This window comes from Gigantopelta aegis, chromosome 15 (assembly GCF_016097555.1).
Source record: "Gigantopelta aegis isolate Gae_Host chromosome 15, Gae_host_genome, whole genome shotgun sequence".
NCBI lineage: Eukaryota > Metazoa > Mollusca > Gastropoda > Neomphalida > Peltospiridae > Gigantopelta > Gigantopelta aegis.
In genome coordinates this window covers 7,996,049-8,008,357 of record NC_054713.1, presented here as the reverse complement: position 1 = coordinate 8,008,357, position 12,309 = coordinate 7,996,049, and the positions used below count along the sequence as shown (strand labels likewise).

Here is a 12,309-nt window from a genome sequence, read left to right as displayed (position 1 = left end):
GAATCTAGTATTTATTAGCAAAGAAAACAAAACAAAAATACAAACACAAACACAAAATCAAAAAATGCTGGCGAAAATACATCACAGTACTATGGAACTTAATTTATATCGCTCAAGTATTTGGTTGACGTTCCTGTAAGGTTCCTGTAAGATTGTAGTGCGCCAATCGATGTCACGAAGGGTTATCTCTCACTTCTAGTGGGATGTATCACTTTGATATGTACCAAGCTATACTTAACCATATGGGTAATAAAAAAACGTTATATTTGTGGAATGGAGGTGAAAGGAATGTTTAGAGTAAATGCCAGATTTTGCGTTACGTAACTGTTAACGGAAAACAATGTTATTGTAAATCTGAAAGATGCTGGATTTGTTTAAGGAGGGGTGCATTTTTCAAAAGGCGCATCTTCAGTATATATGGAGGTGCAACGTTTAAATAGAGCTACCGGCCTCGGTGGTGTCGTGGTTAAGCCATCGGACATAAGGCTGTTAGGTACAGGGTTCGCAGCCTGGTACCGGCTCCCACCCAGAGCGAGTTTTAACGACTCACTGGGTAACTGTAAGGCCACTAAACCCTCTTCTGTCTCTCACTAACAACAAACACTTAACCCACTGTCTTGGACAGACAGCCCAGATAGCTGAGGTATATGCCCACGACAGCGTGTTTAAACCTTGAAAAACCCCCACCATGAAATGGTCTATTTATTACATACATCTTTCCTAATTTTGACAATATCTTTCGCTTTTTGTTAATATCTTTTGCTTATCCTATCGAAAACACGTAACGCTATGATATATTTCTTCGGATTTTCCAGAAAATTTACTTCACCATAGACTTTTTAAAAGAAATTGTAATGGAAATTATCTTTATTTAATTAATAAATTAACATTTATTTAATAATACTGCTGTGCAAACATACCTGACAAAGCGATCCTCAAAAACAAAAAACCCACAGAAACAAAACGAATCGAACGCCATTAAATTTTAACTTCCTCTTAATGACAGGACATTGTGTCATCATTATTTAGCTTCGTATTCAATTCGTTTTGGATATTTGATCGTAATTGCACTTCATATTCTTTTTTTATGGGTACAGTTGTTTATTTTTATTTTTATTTTTTTTCAAATACGACCAGACGCATTGGTAATCATCAAACTTAAATACGAAGAAACAAGACAAAGGGAAATAAAGTAAATACGATTTCTATATTTTCACTGTAGCTAAAATTATGTCAAAGTACCAAATGTTTGACATCCAGTAAATCAATAAATCAATGTTCTCTACTGGTGTCGTTAAACAAACAAAACAAGCACGCTCATTCAAATGAACCAGATTATAGTCAATGTAAAGGTTTTTCAATCTGGTTTAGTACAATGTGGACCAGACCATCCTTCCAAACATCGACATACATAATCCTCATACTTCTTAACAGAACTAGGTCCTGGATTGTATCTTAAAGTATCGCTCTGTCCTGAACTCCTGTAGTAGTCCTCTCGTAATAGATCATCGGCTTGTCTCGGCACCTTTCGAGACATTTCGGCATATTCCGTGGATGGCTTCAAACACTCAGCTTTGTTGTTGCTGCGCAGGTGCTGCTGGGTTAAGACTTCGTAGTCTTTGCGCACGCATCTTCCGTTTCCGCTGCAGATGGCTGTGGAACACGCAGCCGCAAAATCAGTGATGTTCTTCACAAATGGCCCGAGGACAGTATTAATGTATTTTTGCATTCGTATACAGTCCTTCTTTCCTCTGAAGAAGTGATGACTGCCCCATAGTACAATACCCGTGGCACCCATGTCGGCCGGTTCTTTTACTGCAAACTGTAGATCGGCCTGGGGAAAGAAAAGCACAAAGAAAAAATATAACATGGTTCTTGTACGTCCTGGAAATCCTGGAATGTCCTTGAATTTTGTTATTTTAAATGGACATACCCCAGTTTTTAAACACTAAGACATATTATTTTACTATTAGAACCGTTTTTGATAATTGAAATCATATTTTACTTAGATTTTATTGTTTAGATTATCCATTTCTGCACATTCGAAGTGTTTTTGGTCATCCTGGTGTTTTTAATATCACAAAATGCATTTCTCATATTTTTAAAAACACACGTGCGTCTGAGAAGTAACAGTTATGGAGTCGAGATTTTGTCTATTTTTAGAGGGTATTTCACCATTTCAACGTCACAGACTCTTGTTTCACTCAATTGTAACTTTATCCAAATGTGTTACAGGTTTGTAGATTAGATAAACTTAGTGTTAATTTTCACGGGTTGAAACTAGGGTCTGTCATTTTAAAATCCAGGTCTGGAATGCCCTGGAAAGAGAATTAAATTTTACTGTGTTCTGGAAATTTAAGCCAAAAATTCGGTGGGTTTTTTTTTTTTTTTTCGCACCTTTACTTTTGTTTTCTAAATTCAGACAACAATTTGTTATACAAACATTCATTGATTGAACATTTCATGTCCTGCAAAAATGTTCAAGTGTAAGAACCATGTAATATAACACACATCAGCACCGGATGCCGGACTTTTCTAGATGGGGGTGCAATTTGAAAAGGCACCTATACTTGTTACCTTTTTATCTACCATCTATTACTGTGATCCATTGATTGACTGTCTGACTGACTGACTGACTCTCTGACTGACTGACTGACTGACGGACGGGCGGACTGACTGATTGAATGAATATTTTTTATGATTCCAACGAAAATAAAAAGAGGCATTATTTTTAATGGTAACATTATTTTTAATGGTAACATTATTTTTAATGGTGTACGAGACAGTGTGGCCGGGGGTGGGTCGGGGGTGGGGGGTCACGCAACTGTATATATCTTATTGTTTCATTCGGCTTCCTGTGTTGAATTGTACTACGTTAGTTCTTAGATACTTTTTATCGATTAGTCTCTCCTAACTTATTTAATTATTTATATTGATTGTATGCATTGGTTGTATTTATTCTTTTGTAATGATAATCTGTCTGTCTGTCTGCCTGTCTCTTTGTCAAGAATAATTTTATTTTAACAAACTAAATGTTTGTTTTGTTTAACGACACGTCTAGAGTACAATATTTCAATAATTATCGGCTAATGTATGTCAAACATTTGGTAATTTTGACACCTGTTTCCATTAGTAGCAAGGGATCTTTTATATGCACCATCCCACAGACAGGATAGCACATACCACGTTCTTTGAAATGCCAGTCGTGGTGCACTGGCCGGAACGAGAAATAGACCAATGGGCCCACTAAGGGATAAAATAATCCTAGACCACTGGGCTACGTCCCACTCCTTTTTTTAACAAACAGTCAAACGCATACCTCGGTGAATAAATACTCTCCACTCTCGAAGATGCTGTACGGCATGGTGGGAACGTGCAGTCCCGTGAACTTGGCCTGGATTCTCAAGGTCTCGTTGATCTGTTGTCGGACGTAATGCGCACGCGCGGTGGTCGAGGTTTTGAGCGGATTGGTGTATATGCGCGGAAACAGGGCCGTGCTGGATTTAAACAACCAACCAATTCTGAAGAAGAAGAAGAGAAGAAGAAGAAGAAAAGAGGATAAAGTTAACGTTTGTTTTGTTTTAATTACACCACTAGAGCAAGCTGGTTAACTAAATCATCAATTATTGGATTTCAAACATTTAGTAATTTTGACATATAGTCTTAGAGCAGAAACTCAATTTCCCATTAGTAGCAAGGGATCTTTTATATGCACCAAAGAAAGAAAGAAATGTTTTATTTAACGACGCACTCAACACATTTTATTTACGGTTATATGGCGTCAGACATATGGTTAAGTACCACACAGATTTTGAGAGGAAACCCACTGTCGCCACTACATGGGCTACTCTTTCCGATTAGCAGCAAGGTATCTTTTATTTGCGCTTCCCACAGGCAGGATAGCACAAACCATGGCCTTTGTTGAACCAGTTATTGATCACTGGTCGGTGCAAGTGGTTTACACTACCCATTGAGCCTTGCGGAGCACTCACTCAGGGTTTGGAGTCGGTATCTGGATTAAAAATCCCATGCCTCGACTGGGATCCGAACCCAGTACCTACCAGCCTGTAGACTGATAGCCTAACCACGACGCCACCGAGGCCGGTTCATACTAAACTACGTCTGAACCAAAATGTTAACAAATACGAAAAATTGCTCTCCTACCTTTATTTTTCGTTAGATGTTACCCACATTTTGTCCAAACAGAAATCTTAAGAAACCCATTACAATGACACAGATTCCACATACTAGATGATAACCATGTCACCTATATCGACTTGTAATTTTGTGCCGGCTGCCATTTTGACTTTTTATGGAATATTAACAATTTTGTTTGAAGTGAAGTACATACCACGACATTTGATATACAAGTCATGGTGCAATGACTGGAACGAGAAACAGCTCAATGGCCTCACCGAGTAGAAAAAAAAGAAGAATTTTTCAGGTAAACTGTAGCAAATAATTGGATATATACTTGAAATTTCATACTTATTTGACTGCCAACACATCTTACTGTGAGACTTGGAACGTAACAAACGATAGGTGGTGTATTACTTTAAAAAGGGGGTAACATCCCGAATGGCACTACTTAATAGAGACAACGACTCAACAGGGTGAGAGTATAACTGTGGTGTCTGTCTGACGTTAGTGTTAGAGTGCTTTATGTAACCGGGCCCTGGAACATACTTGTCGTTTGTAGTTGACGTTTCTGGGTAGCTGCACGTGTCGCCACTAGGAGATGTGCCATAGCAACGAGGAAAACCATAGTAACCCCATTTCCCGAGCGGACGTAGGGATTGACTCGCTTCTAGCGTTCCCTGCATGATCAGTCTGTAAAATAATAATAACAATAATAATAATAATAATAATAACGATGATGATGGTTATAATAATACTGATGATGATGATGATAATGATAATGATGATGACGACGATCATTGGGCTATTTCTCGTTCCAGCCAGAGCACCATGACTGGTATATCAAAGGTCGTGGTATGTGTTATCATGTCTGTGGGATGGTGCATATAACAGATACTTTGCTACTACTAAAAAAAAACACCAAACATTTAGCAGGTTTCCTCTCTAAGACTAGATGTGACAATTACCAAAATTTTCACATCCAATATTCGATGATTAATCTATCAGTGTGCCTTTGATATACCAGTCGTGGTGCACTGGCTGGAACGAGAAATAGCCCAATGGGACCACCGACGGGGATCGATCCTACACAGACCGCGAATCAGGCTATCGCTTTACTACTGAGCTACGTCCCGCCCCAAACTCCAACCAAGGAGTCGATCGCTCGTGATGGTACGTACAGAAAGAAAGATAACAGGCAGGATAGCACAAACCATGGCCTTTGTTGAACCAGTTATGGATCACTGGTCGGTGCAAGTGGTTTACACCTACCCATTGAGCCTTGCGGAGCACTCACTCAGGGTTTGGAGTCGGTATCTGGATTGAAAATCCCATGCCTCGACTGGGATCCGAACCCAGTACCTACCAGCCTGTAGACCGATGGCCTAACCACTATGCCACCGGGGCCGATGGTACGTACAGAGCCTCGTATTACATTTAGATCGAACCACCTCGATGAATGTATTTGATTAATTGGGGGTTTTCTCGTTCCAACCAGTGCACCATAACTGGCCAAAGGCCGTGGTATGTGCTTCCTGTCTGTGGGGAAAGTGCATATAAAAGATCACTTTAAAAAAATGTAGCGGGTTTCCTCTGATGACTACGAGTCAGAATGTCCAAATGTTCGACATCCAATAGCCGATGATTAATTAATCAATGTGCTCTAGTGGTGTCGTTAAACAAAACAAACTTTGCTTCGATATACCAGTCGTGGTGCACTGGCTGGAACGAGAAATAGCTCAATGGGCCCACCGGCGGGGTTCGATCCTAGACCGAGCGCGCATCAGTCGAACGCTTTTCCACTGGGTTACGTCCTGCCCCAAACTCCAACCGTGATGGCACCCACATAACCTCGTAGTATTACATTTAGAATCAATGCAGGCCTCTGAAATATGCGAGTGCGATAGTTTCATTCGCGCATCGCTCGCGTAAGTATAGTTTTACGTAACCCATTTTTCATTCGCGCACTGAATTTATGACATCATTTACATGGTGATGACGGGTTAGGTAAAAACGAAATGGGTTACCTGAATTTGTTATTGTGTAACCCATAAATGGTTTACGCAAATTTTCAATTCTCGGAGGCCAGGGCCCATATTTTCGAAGCCTTCTTAGCTCTACGAAATCGTAAAACAATCTTTGGGTGTGACGTCACTACAGCAAACGCCATAGTGACGTCATAGCTTCCGATGATTTTTTGTTTATGATTTCGTAGGCTTTAAGGGACATTCTCATTACGCGATTAGTCGTACTGACTTGTCGCATGCGATGGAATCGTACCGTGAGAACACCTAACTAGGAACGACTTTAGTCTTATACGACAAGTCATGTCGGAATCGTACCGATTAGAGCATGTCCTATTTCTCACAACAAATCAGCCAATCAAATCACATTAAAGTAAAACCGTTTAGTTTTTTCACTTCCGTGTTTTTTTCATTTGCTTCTAAACATGTCAAAATGTCTGCATTGCATGGGTCCATACACCCTATTATTGTCCAGATGTGGCCAATAATTGTTTTGTTACATAATGCCATCAGAAAATTGTCTACATTTATGTTTTCTTTATTTCACTAGAAATTTGTATGCAAAATTGTTAAACTGACGATCTTTTACGTCATTACATCTTATGACGCAACGTCTTCCCACACACACGATTCGAGTCACTACGACAAATCGCACGCGACAAGTCGGTGCGACTAATTTTTCATGAAAATATGGGCCCTGAATCTGAATCTCACCTTGCGCCGATGTTAAATTCCCGCTCAGCCTCGTCCCAGATCTGCGTCTTGTTGGTCCAGGCTGGAAATCTGGCTTGAACCAGTTCCACAGATTTCTCTTTGTACACGGCCAGAGAGTCAAAGTTGTGGTAGAAGTATGGCCGCCATGCCTCCCAGTCGAGCACCGCCAGGCCCTTGAAATCCGGTGACGGGATGAGCTGTTTGGTGAAATAGTCCGCGTACCTGAAGTGTTTTGCCCTGTCTGCTAACTGTTCAACAAAAAAAAAAAAAATAAAGTCAAAGTTTGTCTTGTATAGCGACACCTCTGGAGCACACAGACATATTAATCATAGGCTATTGGATATCAAACATTTGGTAATTTCGACATACAGTCTTAGAGAAGAAACCCACAACATTTTTCTATTAGTAGCCAATCTAATTAAAATTAGCTCCGACCAGCAGAGCTAATTTTAATCAGATTTGTTAGTAGCAAGGGATCTTTTATATGCACCATCCCACAGACAGGGTAGTACATACCACGGACTTTGATATACCAGTAGTGGTGCACAGGCTGGAACGAGAAATAACCCAATGGGCCCACCGACGGGGATCGATCTCAGACCGAACCCGCATCAAGCGAGCGCTTTACCACTGGGCTACGTCCCGCCCCAAAAATAAATTAATATAATCGAGAAAATGGGGGGGGGGGGGGGGGGGGGCGCCGTATTATGTGTTTTTGGTGGGGGGGTGGTAGTTTTTTTTTTTTTTACTTATTTCTATTTATTTGGTTTTGATTTTGTTTGTTTGAGGTGTTCTTGTTGGGGGGTGTTGTTGGGAGGGTTTTTTGGGGTGGTTTTGTTGTACTGGGGGGTTGGGGGGGAGGGGGTATTTTTACCATGCCGGTACAGTGAAAATATCGTTAAAATATCGTGTTCACACTTTAGTTATACTAGTTTAGTTACACCAATTTAAAGTGTAAGTGGGAACGCAGCTTATAAGTTAATTTTAAAAATGCCTGTTTCGTCAACAGGAAGGAAGGAAGGGAAATGTTTTATTTGAGGACGCACTCAACACATTTTATTTACGGTTATTTGGCGTCAGACATATGGTTAAGGACCACACAGATATTGAGAGAGAAAACTCGCTGTCGCCACTTCATGGGCTTCTCTTTTCGATTAGCAGCAAGGAAATCTTTTATATGCACCATCCCACAGACAGGATAGTACATACCACATACCTTTGTTACACCAGTTGTGGAGCACTGACTGGAACGAGAAATAGCCTAATGGGTCCACCGATGGGGATCGATCCTAGACCGACCGCGCATCAAGCGAACGCGTTACCACTGGGCTTTGTCCCTCCCCCGTTTTGTCAAGACAGTCATGACCCATTGTAGATAAATGTCGTCTTCAACATTATGTTGGAGATGACGTTTGATACTTGTGACTGGCTGTTCCACGGTGATGATACGGTCACAGGAGCCACACAATCCAATAATGAATATAGGTAGTACTAAACCAAATAACATCCGGCTGGGTCAAAGTTCAAACTTTTGATAGAGCAGTTAATACCACAAGTTCTGCCATTGGTGATAAATGTGAGTTTTTGTTGTGAAAAAAAAAAAGAGCCATACTCCGGCAAACTAAATTAAAATTACATGTACTCAAATAGCTTCTTAAGTTTACTTTCGATGAACTGTCCCAAATCATGTGTAAACTTACTTCAGAAAAACTGCGCCATTTTTATTTTATTTTATTATTATTATTTTTTTATTTTTTTCTTTTTTTGACTTAATGCTACGGGACATTCAAAATTCAATAGCATCACAAGTGCCTCCGTCCGTTATCGACACTGGTCGGGCTACTGGTGCTCTCTTGCACTTGCTAGCACTGGCGGTTCCTTCTACCACCCACCCCAAACCCTTTCCTGTCTTGGGTCCCGTTCCACAAAGCGATCTTAGCGCTAAGATTACCGTAAGTGTATATGCTAGATGTGCAGTTACTGTGATCTTAGGGCTAAGATCGCTTCGTGGAACGGGGCCTGGACTGAGGAGCCGGCGTAAGTTGACACCTGTGCCCATGACAGGCGTGCGCTACAACAGCTTGCTCTGAATGTGCACGTTAAGCCATATGACCTGACCTGACAAAACCATTTCGTTTCATCTGGACAAAAACATTATGCAATTTTATTTCATCTAGTACCACTGTGTCAAGTAGCCTTGTGCTTGAAACATATATGGGGTACCTGTAAACAAAAACGGCACTCACATTTTGTTTGAAACTAGGGTGGTCATAGACGCTACCCGTCATCTCTGAAATGAGCAGCTTAACTCCCAGTATTTTCTGATTTAATTTAAGGGAGAGGAATGGTAGTATTTATATCCGTGGTGTATATATTATGTCGATTATTACGTTGAAAGTAGAAGTTTTAGCCGCATATATTATTATTGTCGTCAGTGGGATTTCATTTGGTGGTATACACCCTATAATATAAGGACATATAGTCCATCCCATCATTCTATAAAAATGTTTTTTTGTAACTAGTTTCAGTTTGGTTTGACGATAGAAGACAAGTAAATGTGTTTTGGAAATAACAAAGAAAAACCTGTTTGTGTCCAATTTAGAAAACAATCGGCTCAGAAATAAATAACGTGTAGTAAATTCCATAGTATGAAAAAAGGCGTTCTTTGTGGGACGGACTATCGTTAGATTGTTTTGTGTCGTATGAAACTGATTACAGGATGTTAACTTCCTCTCTAAGACTATGCGTCAGAATTGTCAAATGTTTTAAGAAAAAAGAATGAAAAAGGTTTCAACCTGGAATACCGTACAGACATTTTAAAAGGACATTCCCGAGTTTGCTGCATTGTAAGATGTTTCCGACTAAAGTAGAAAGAAATGTTTTATTTAACGACGCACTCAACACATTTTATTTATGGTTATATGGCGTCAGACATATGGTTAAGGACCACACAGATTTTGAGAGGAAACCCGCTGTCGCCACTGCATGGGCTACTCTTCCGATTAGCAGCAAGGGATCTTTTATTTGCGCTTCCCATAGGCAGGATAGCACAAACCATGGCCTTTGTTGAACCAGTTATGGATCACTGGTCGGTGCAAGTGGTTTACACCTACCCATTGAGCCTTGCGGAGCACTCACTCAGGGTTTGGAGTCGGTATCTGGATTAAAAAATCCATGCCTCGACTGGGATCCGAACCCAGTAGGCCTACCTACTAGCCTGTAGACCGATGGCCTGCCACGACGCCACCGAGGCCGGTTCCGACTAAAGTAGTGTCGGAAATAGAATTAAAATGATTTTTGTAAATTATTTCTTTCATATTAAACTGACAAGTAAATATTTTGTAAATACCTATTAATGATACTCTACCTAATTTAGCATTTACTTGTTTGGGCTCTCATTGATGTACAAGGTGGTGTTTACTCTTGAAATTGAAATAACAATGTCAGTAAACAGGAGATTTGTGACCTTTATTGGAACAGACTATAACACATTTTGATCATATGTGTCAATTTTATTTACCCTTAAACAAACTTTTAATTTAAAACTGCAAGTTAACTGATTATTTTGAATTGCAGCATAAATTATTAATTATGACCAGCATATTTAGTGAATATAAATTCAATATAAGTACATTCGAAATTTACACAATCTTGCAACCACTTAAAGGTGCTATATTAGAAGTTATATGTGAGCATTTGTTTGTGATAAACATTCTCCAATAAAAATTTATTTTCTACTAGTAAATAAAATTATTTCCTATAATCATTTATGGGCATAAAGTTATTAAAGGTGTAGTCTTTAAATGTTAAAGCACAATTTAATAAAAACATGATTTGCAATTGCTGTCATTATGCAACTTTGAGATATCACCTTTAATACTGATATAATAGATCACAAACTCAGAATGGTTCTTGACAGTTTTGCTCAAAAGTTACTTATAAATGTCTACAAATATTTTGTTTTGGAGAGAGATAGGGGTAAACATAATCAGAAACAGTCCTTCACATATTGTAATAGTAATGAAATTGACAATGCATGTTTACCACAATTTTTTATAGTCTGTTCCAATAAAGTGCACAAATCACCTGTTTACCAACATCGTTCTTTTAATTTCAAGAGTAAACACCACCTTCTACATCAATGAGAGCCAAAACAAGTAAATGCTAAATTAGGTAGACTATCGTTAAATATGTATTTGCAAAATATTTACTTGTCTGTTTAATATGTAAGAAATTATCGACGAAAATCATTTTTATTCTATTTCCGACAGTACTTTAATAAAATATTTCTACGATTAAACTTACATATTAAATACATTTTCTTGTTTAGAATATCATTGTTTGTATATTTAATGTGTTTCTGGTCGTCTTAATATTTGTAAGAAGCCCAAACTGGATTTTGTCTTCAAATAATTTCGAACGTACGAAAAAAAAAATTTTTTAGGAAATGAAATGAAATTTAACCTAGTACAAATATTAGAACGATCAGAAACACGTTTAATATACAGTCATTAATATTTTACGCAGAAAAATATATTTGATATGTAATTACAGTCGTCAAAAAGTCTCTGTTAGTCGATAACATCTTAAAAATTGCAGTAAACTCAGGAATGTCCCTTTAAGAGATGTATTATAATTAAAGGGACACTCCTGAGTTTGCTGCATTGTAAGATGTTTCCGACTAATAAAATATTTCTACGATCAAACTTACATATTAAATCTATTTTCTTGTTTAGAATATCAGTGTCTGTATATTCATTGTGATTCTGGTCGTGTTAATACTAGTAAGAAGCCCAAACTGGATTTTGTCTTTAAATAATTTCGTACGTACGAAAAAAATTATAAAATGAAATTTAACCTAATATACAGCCACTGATATTTTATGCAGAAAAATATATTTGATATGTAATTACAATCGTTAAAAAGTATTTGTTAGTCGATAACATCTTAAAATATGCAGCAAACTCAGGAATGTCCCTTTAAGAAAACAGGAAAGTCTCATACTAACTTGTGGTACTCCGCCATTGTGCATCTTTCCATTCTTCTCAATGTAAGGCCAGTATCCGAAACCATAAAATATCGCCATCTGGTCGCCATAGAAACTGTCATTCTTGTTGGCCAGAATGCCCCACTCCGCGAGGCTTAGATGTATGTCATGTTGGTCGCAAGGTACACCAGACGGCACGTTCCATACAACGACAAACGGTCGGTCGGGAAGTAAAAATGGGGGCGTACAACCGCGACTTTTCTCTGCTGAAACTTGATAAATCGGCCGAAGCACAAACGTCATGAAAATGACGGCAAAACGTAGTGCATATACAGCACCGGTGAAGTCTCTGGTTTGAAACATGTCTGTCTACGTGTACGGTTAAAGTAGGTACTAGATGTTTGAGCGCAAAACACAACAGTGGTTATACTGTCGACCCGCTGGTCC

At 38.9% G+C, this 12,309-nt stretch overlaps 1 protein-coding gene across 1 annotated transcript; it reads right to left on the bottom strand.

The window, feature by feature from the left end:
• Positions 1 to 1,191: 1,191 nt before the first annotated feature.
• Positions 1,192 to 12,309, bottom strand: LOC121390211 (hyaluronidase-1-like). Its single transcript, XM_041521980.1, has 5 exons — positions 11,884 to 12,309; positions 6,876 to 7,123; positions 4,687 to 4,830; positions 3,320 to 3,521; positions 1,192 to 1,834 (listed from the first exon to the last, which is right to left on the bottom strand). Exons 1-5 carry the CDS (start codon positions 12,223 to 12,225, stop codon positions 1,358 to 1,360), a joined length of 1,413 nt encoding a protein of 470 aa, XP_041377914.1. The 5' UTR covers positions 12,226 to 12,309; the 3' UTR covers positions 1,192 to 1,357.

What these genes read in the sequence shown, in the direction of transcription:
- LOC121390211 (XM_041521980.1), bottom strand. Translation starts at nt 12,225, where the DNA reads ATGTTTCAAACCAGAGACTTCACCGGTGCTGTATATGCACTACGTTTT. An exon ending in GAATTTAACATCGGCGCAAG is followed by an intron (nt 4,831 to 6,875) that starts GTGAGATTCAGA and finishes ATTATTTTACAG; the next exon opens with ACTGATCATGCAGGGAACGC. An exon ending in GAGAGTATTTATTCACCGAG is followed by an intron (nt 1,835 to 3,319) that starts GTATGCGTTTGA and finishes TTCTTTCCCCAG; the next exon opens with GCCGATCTACAGTTTGCAGT.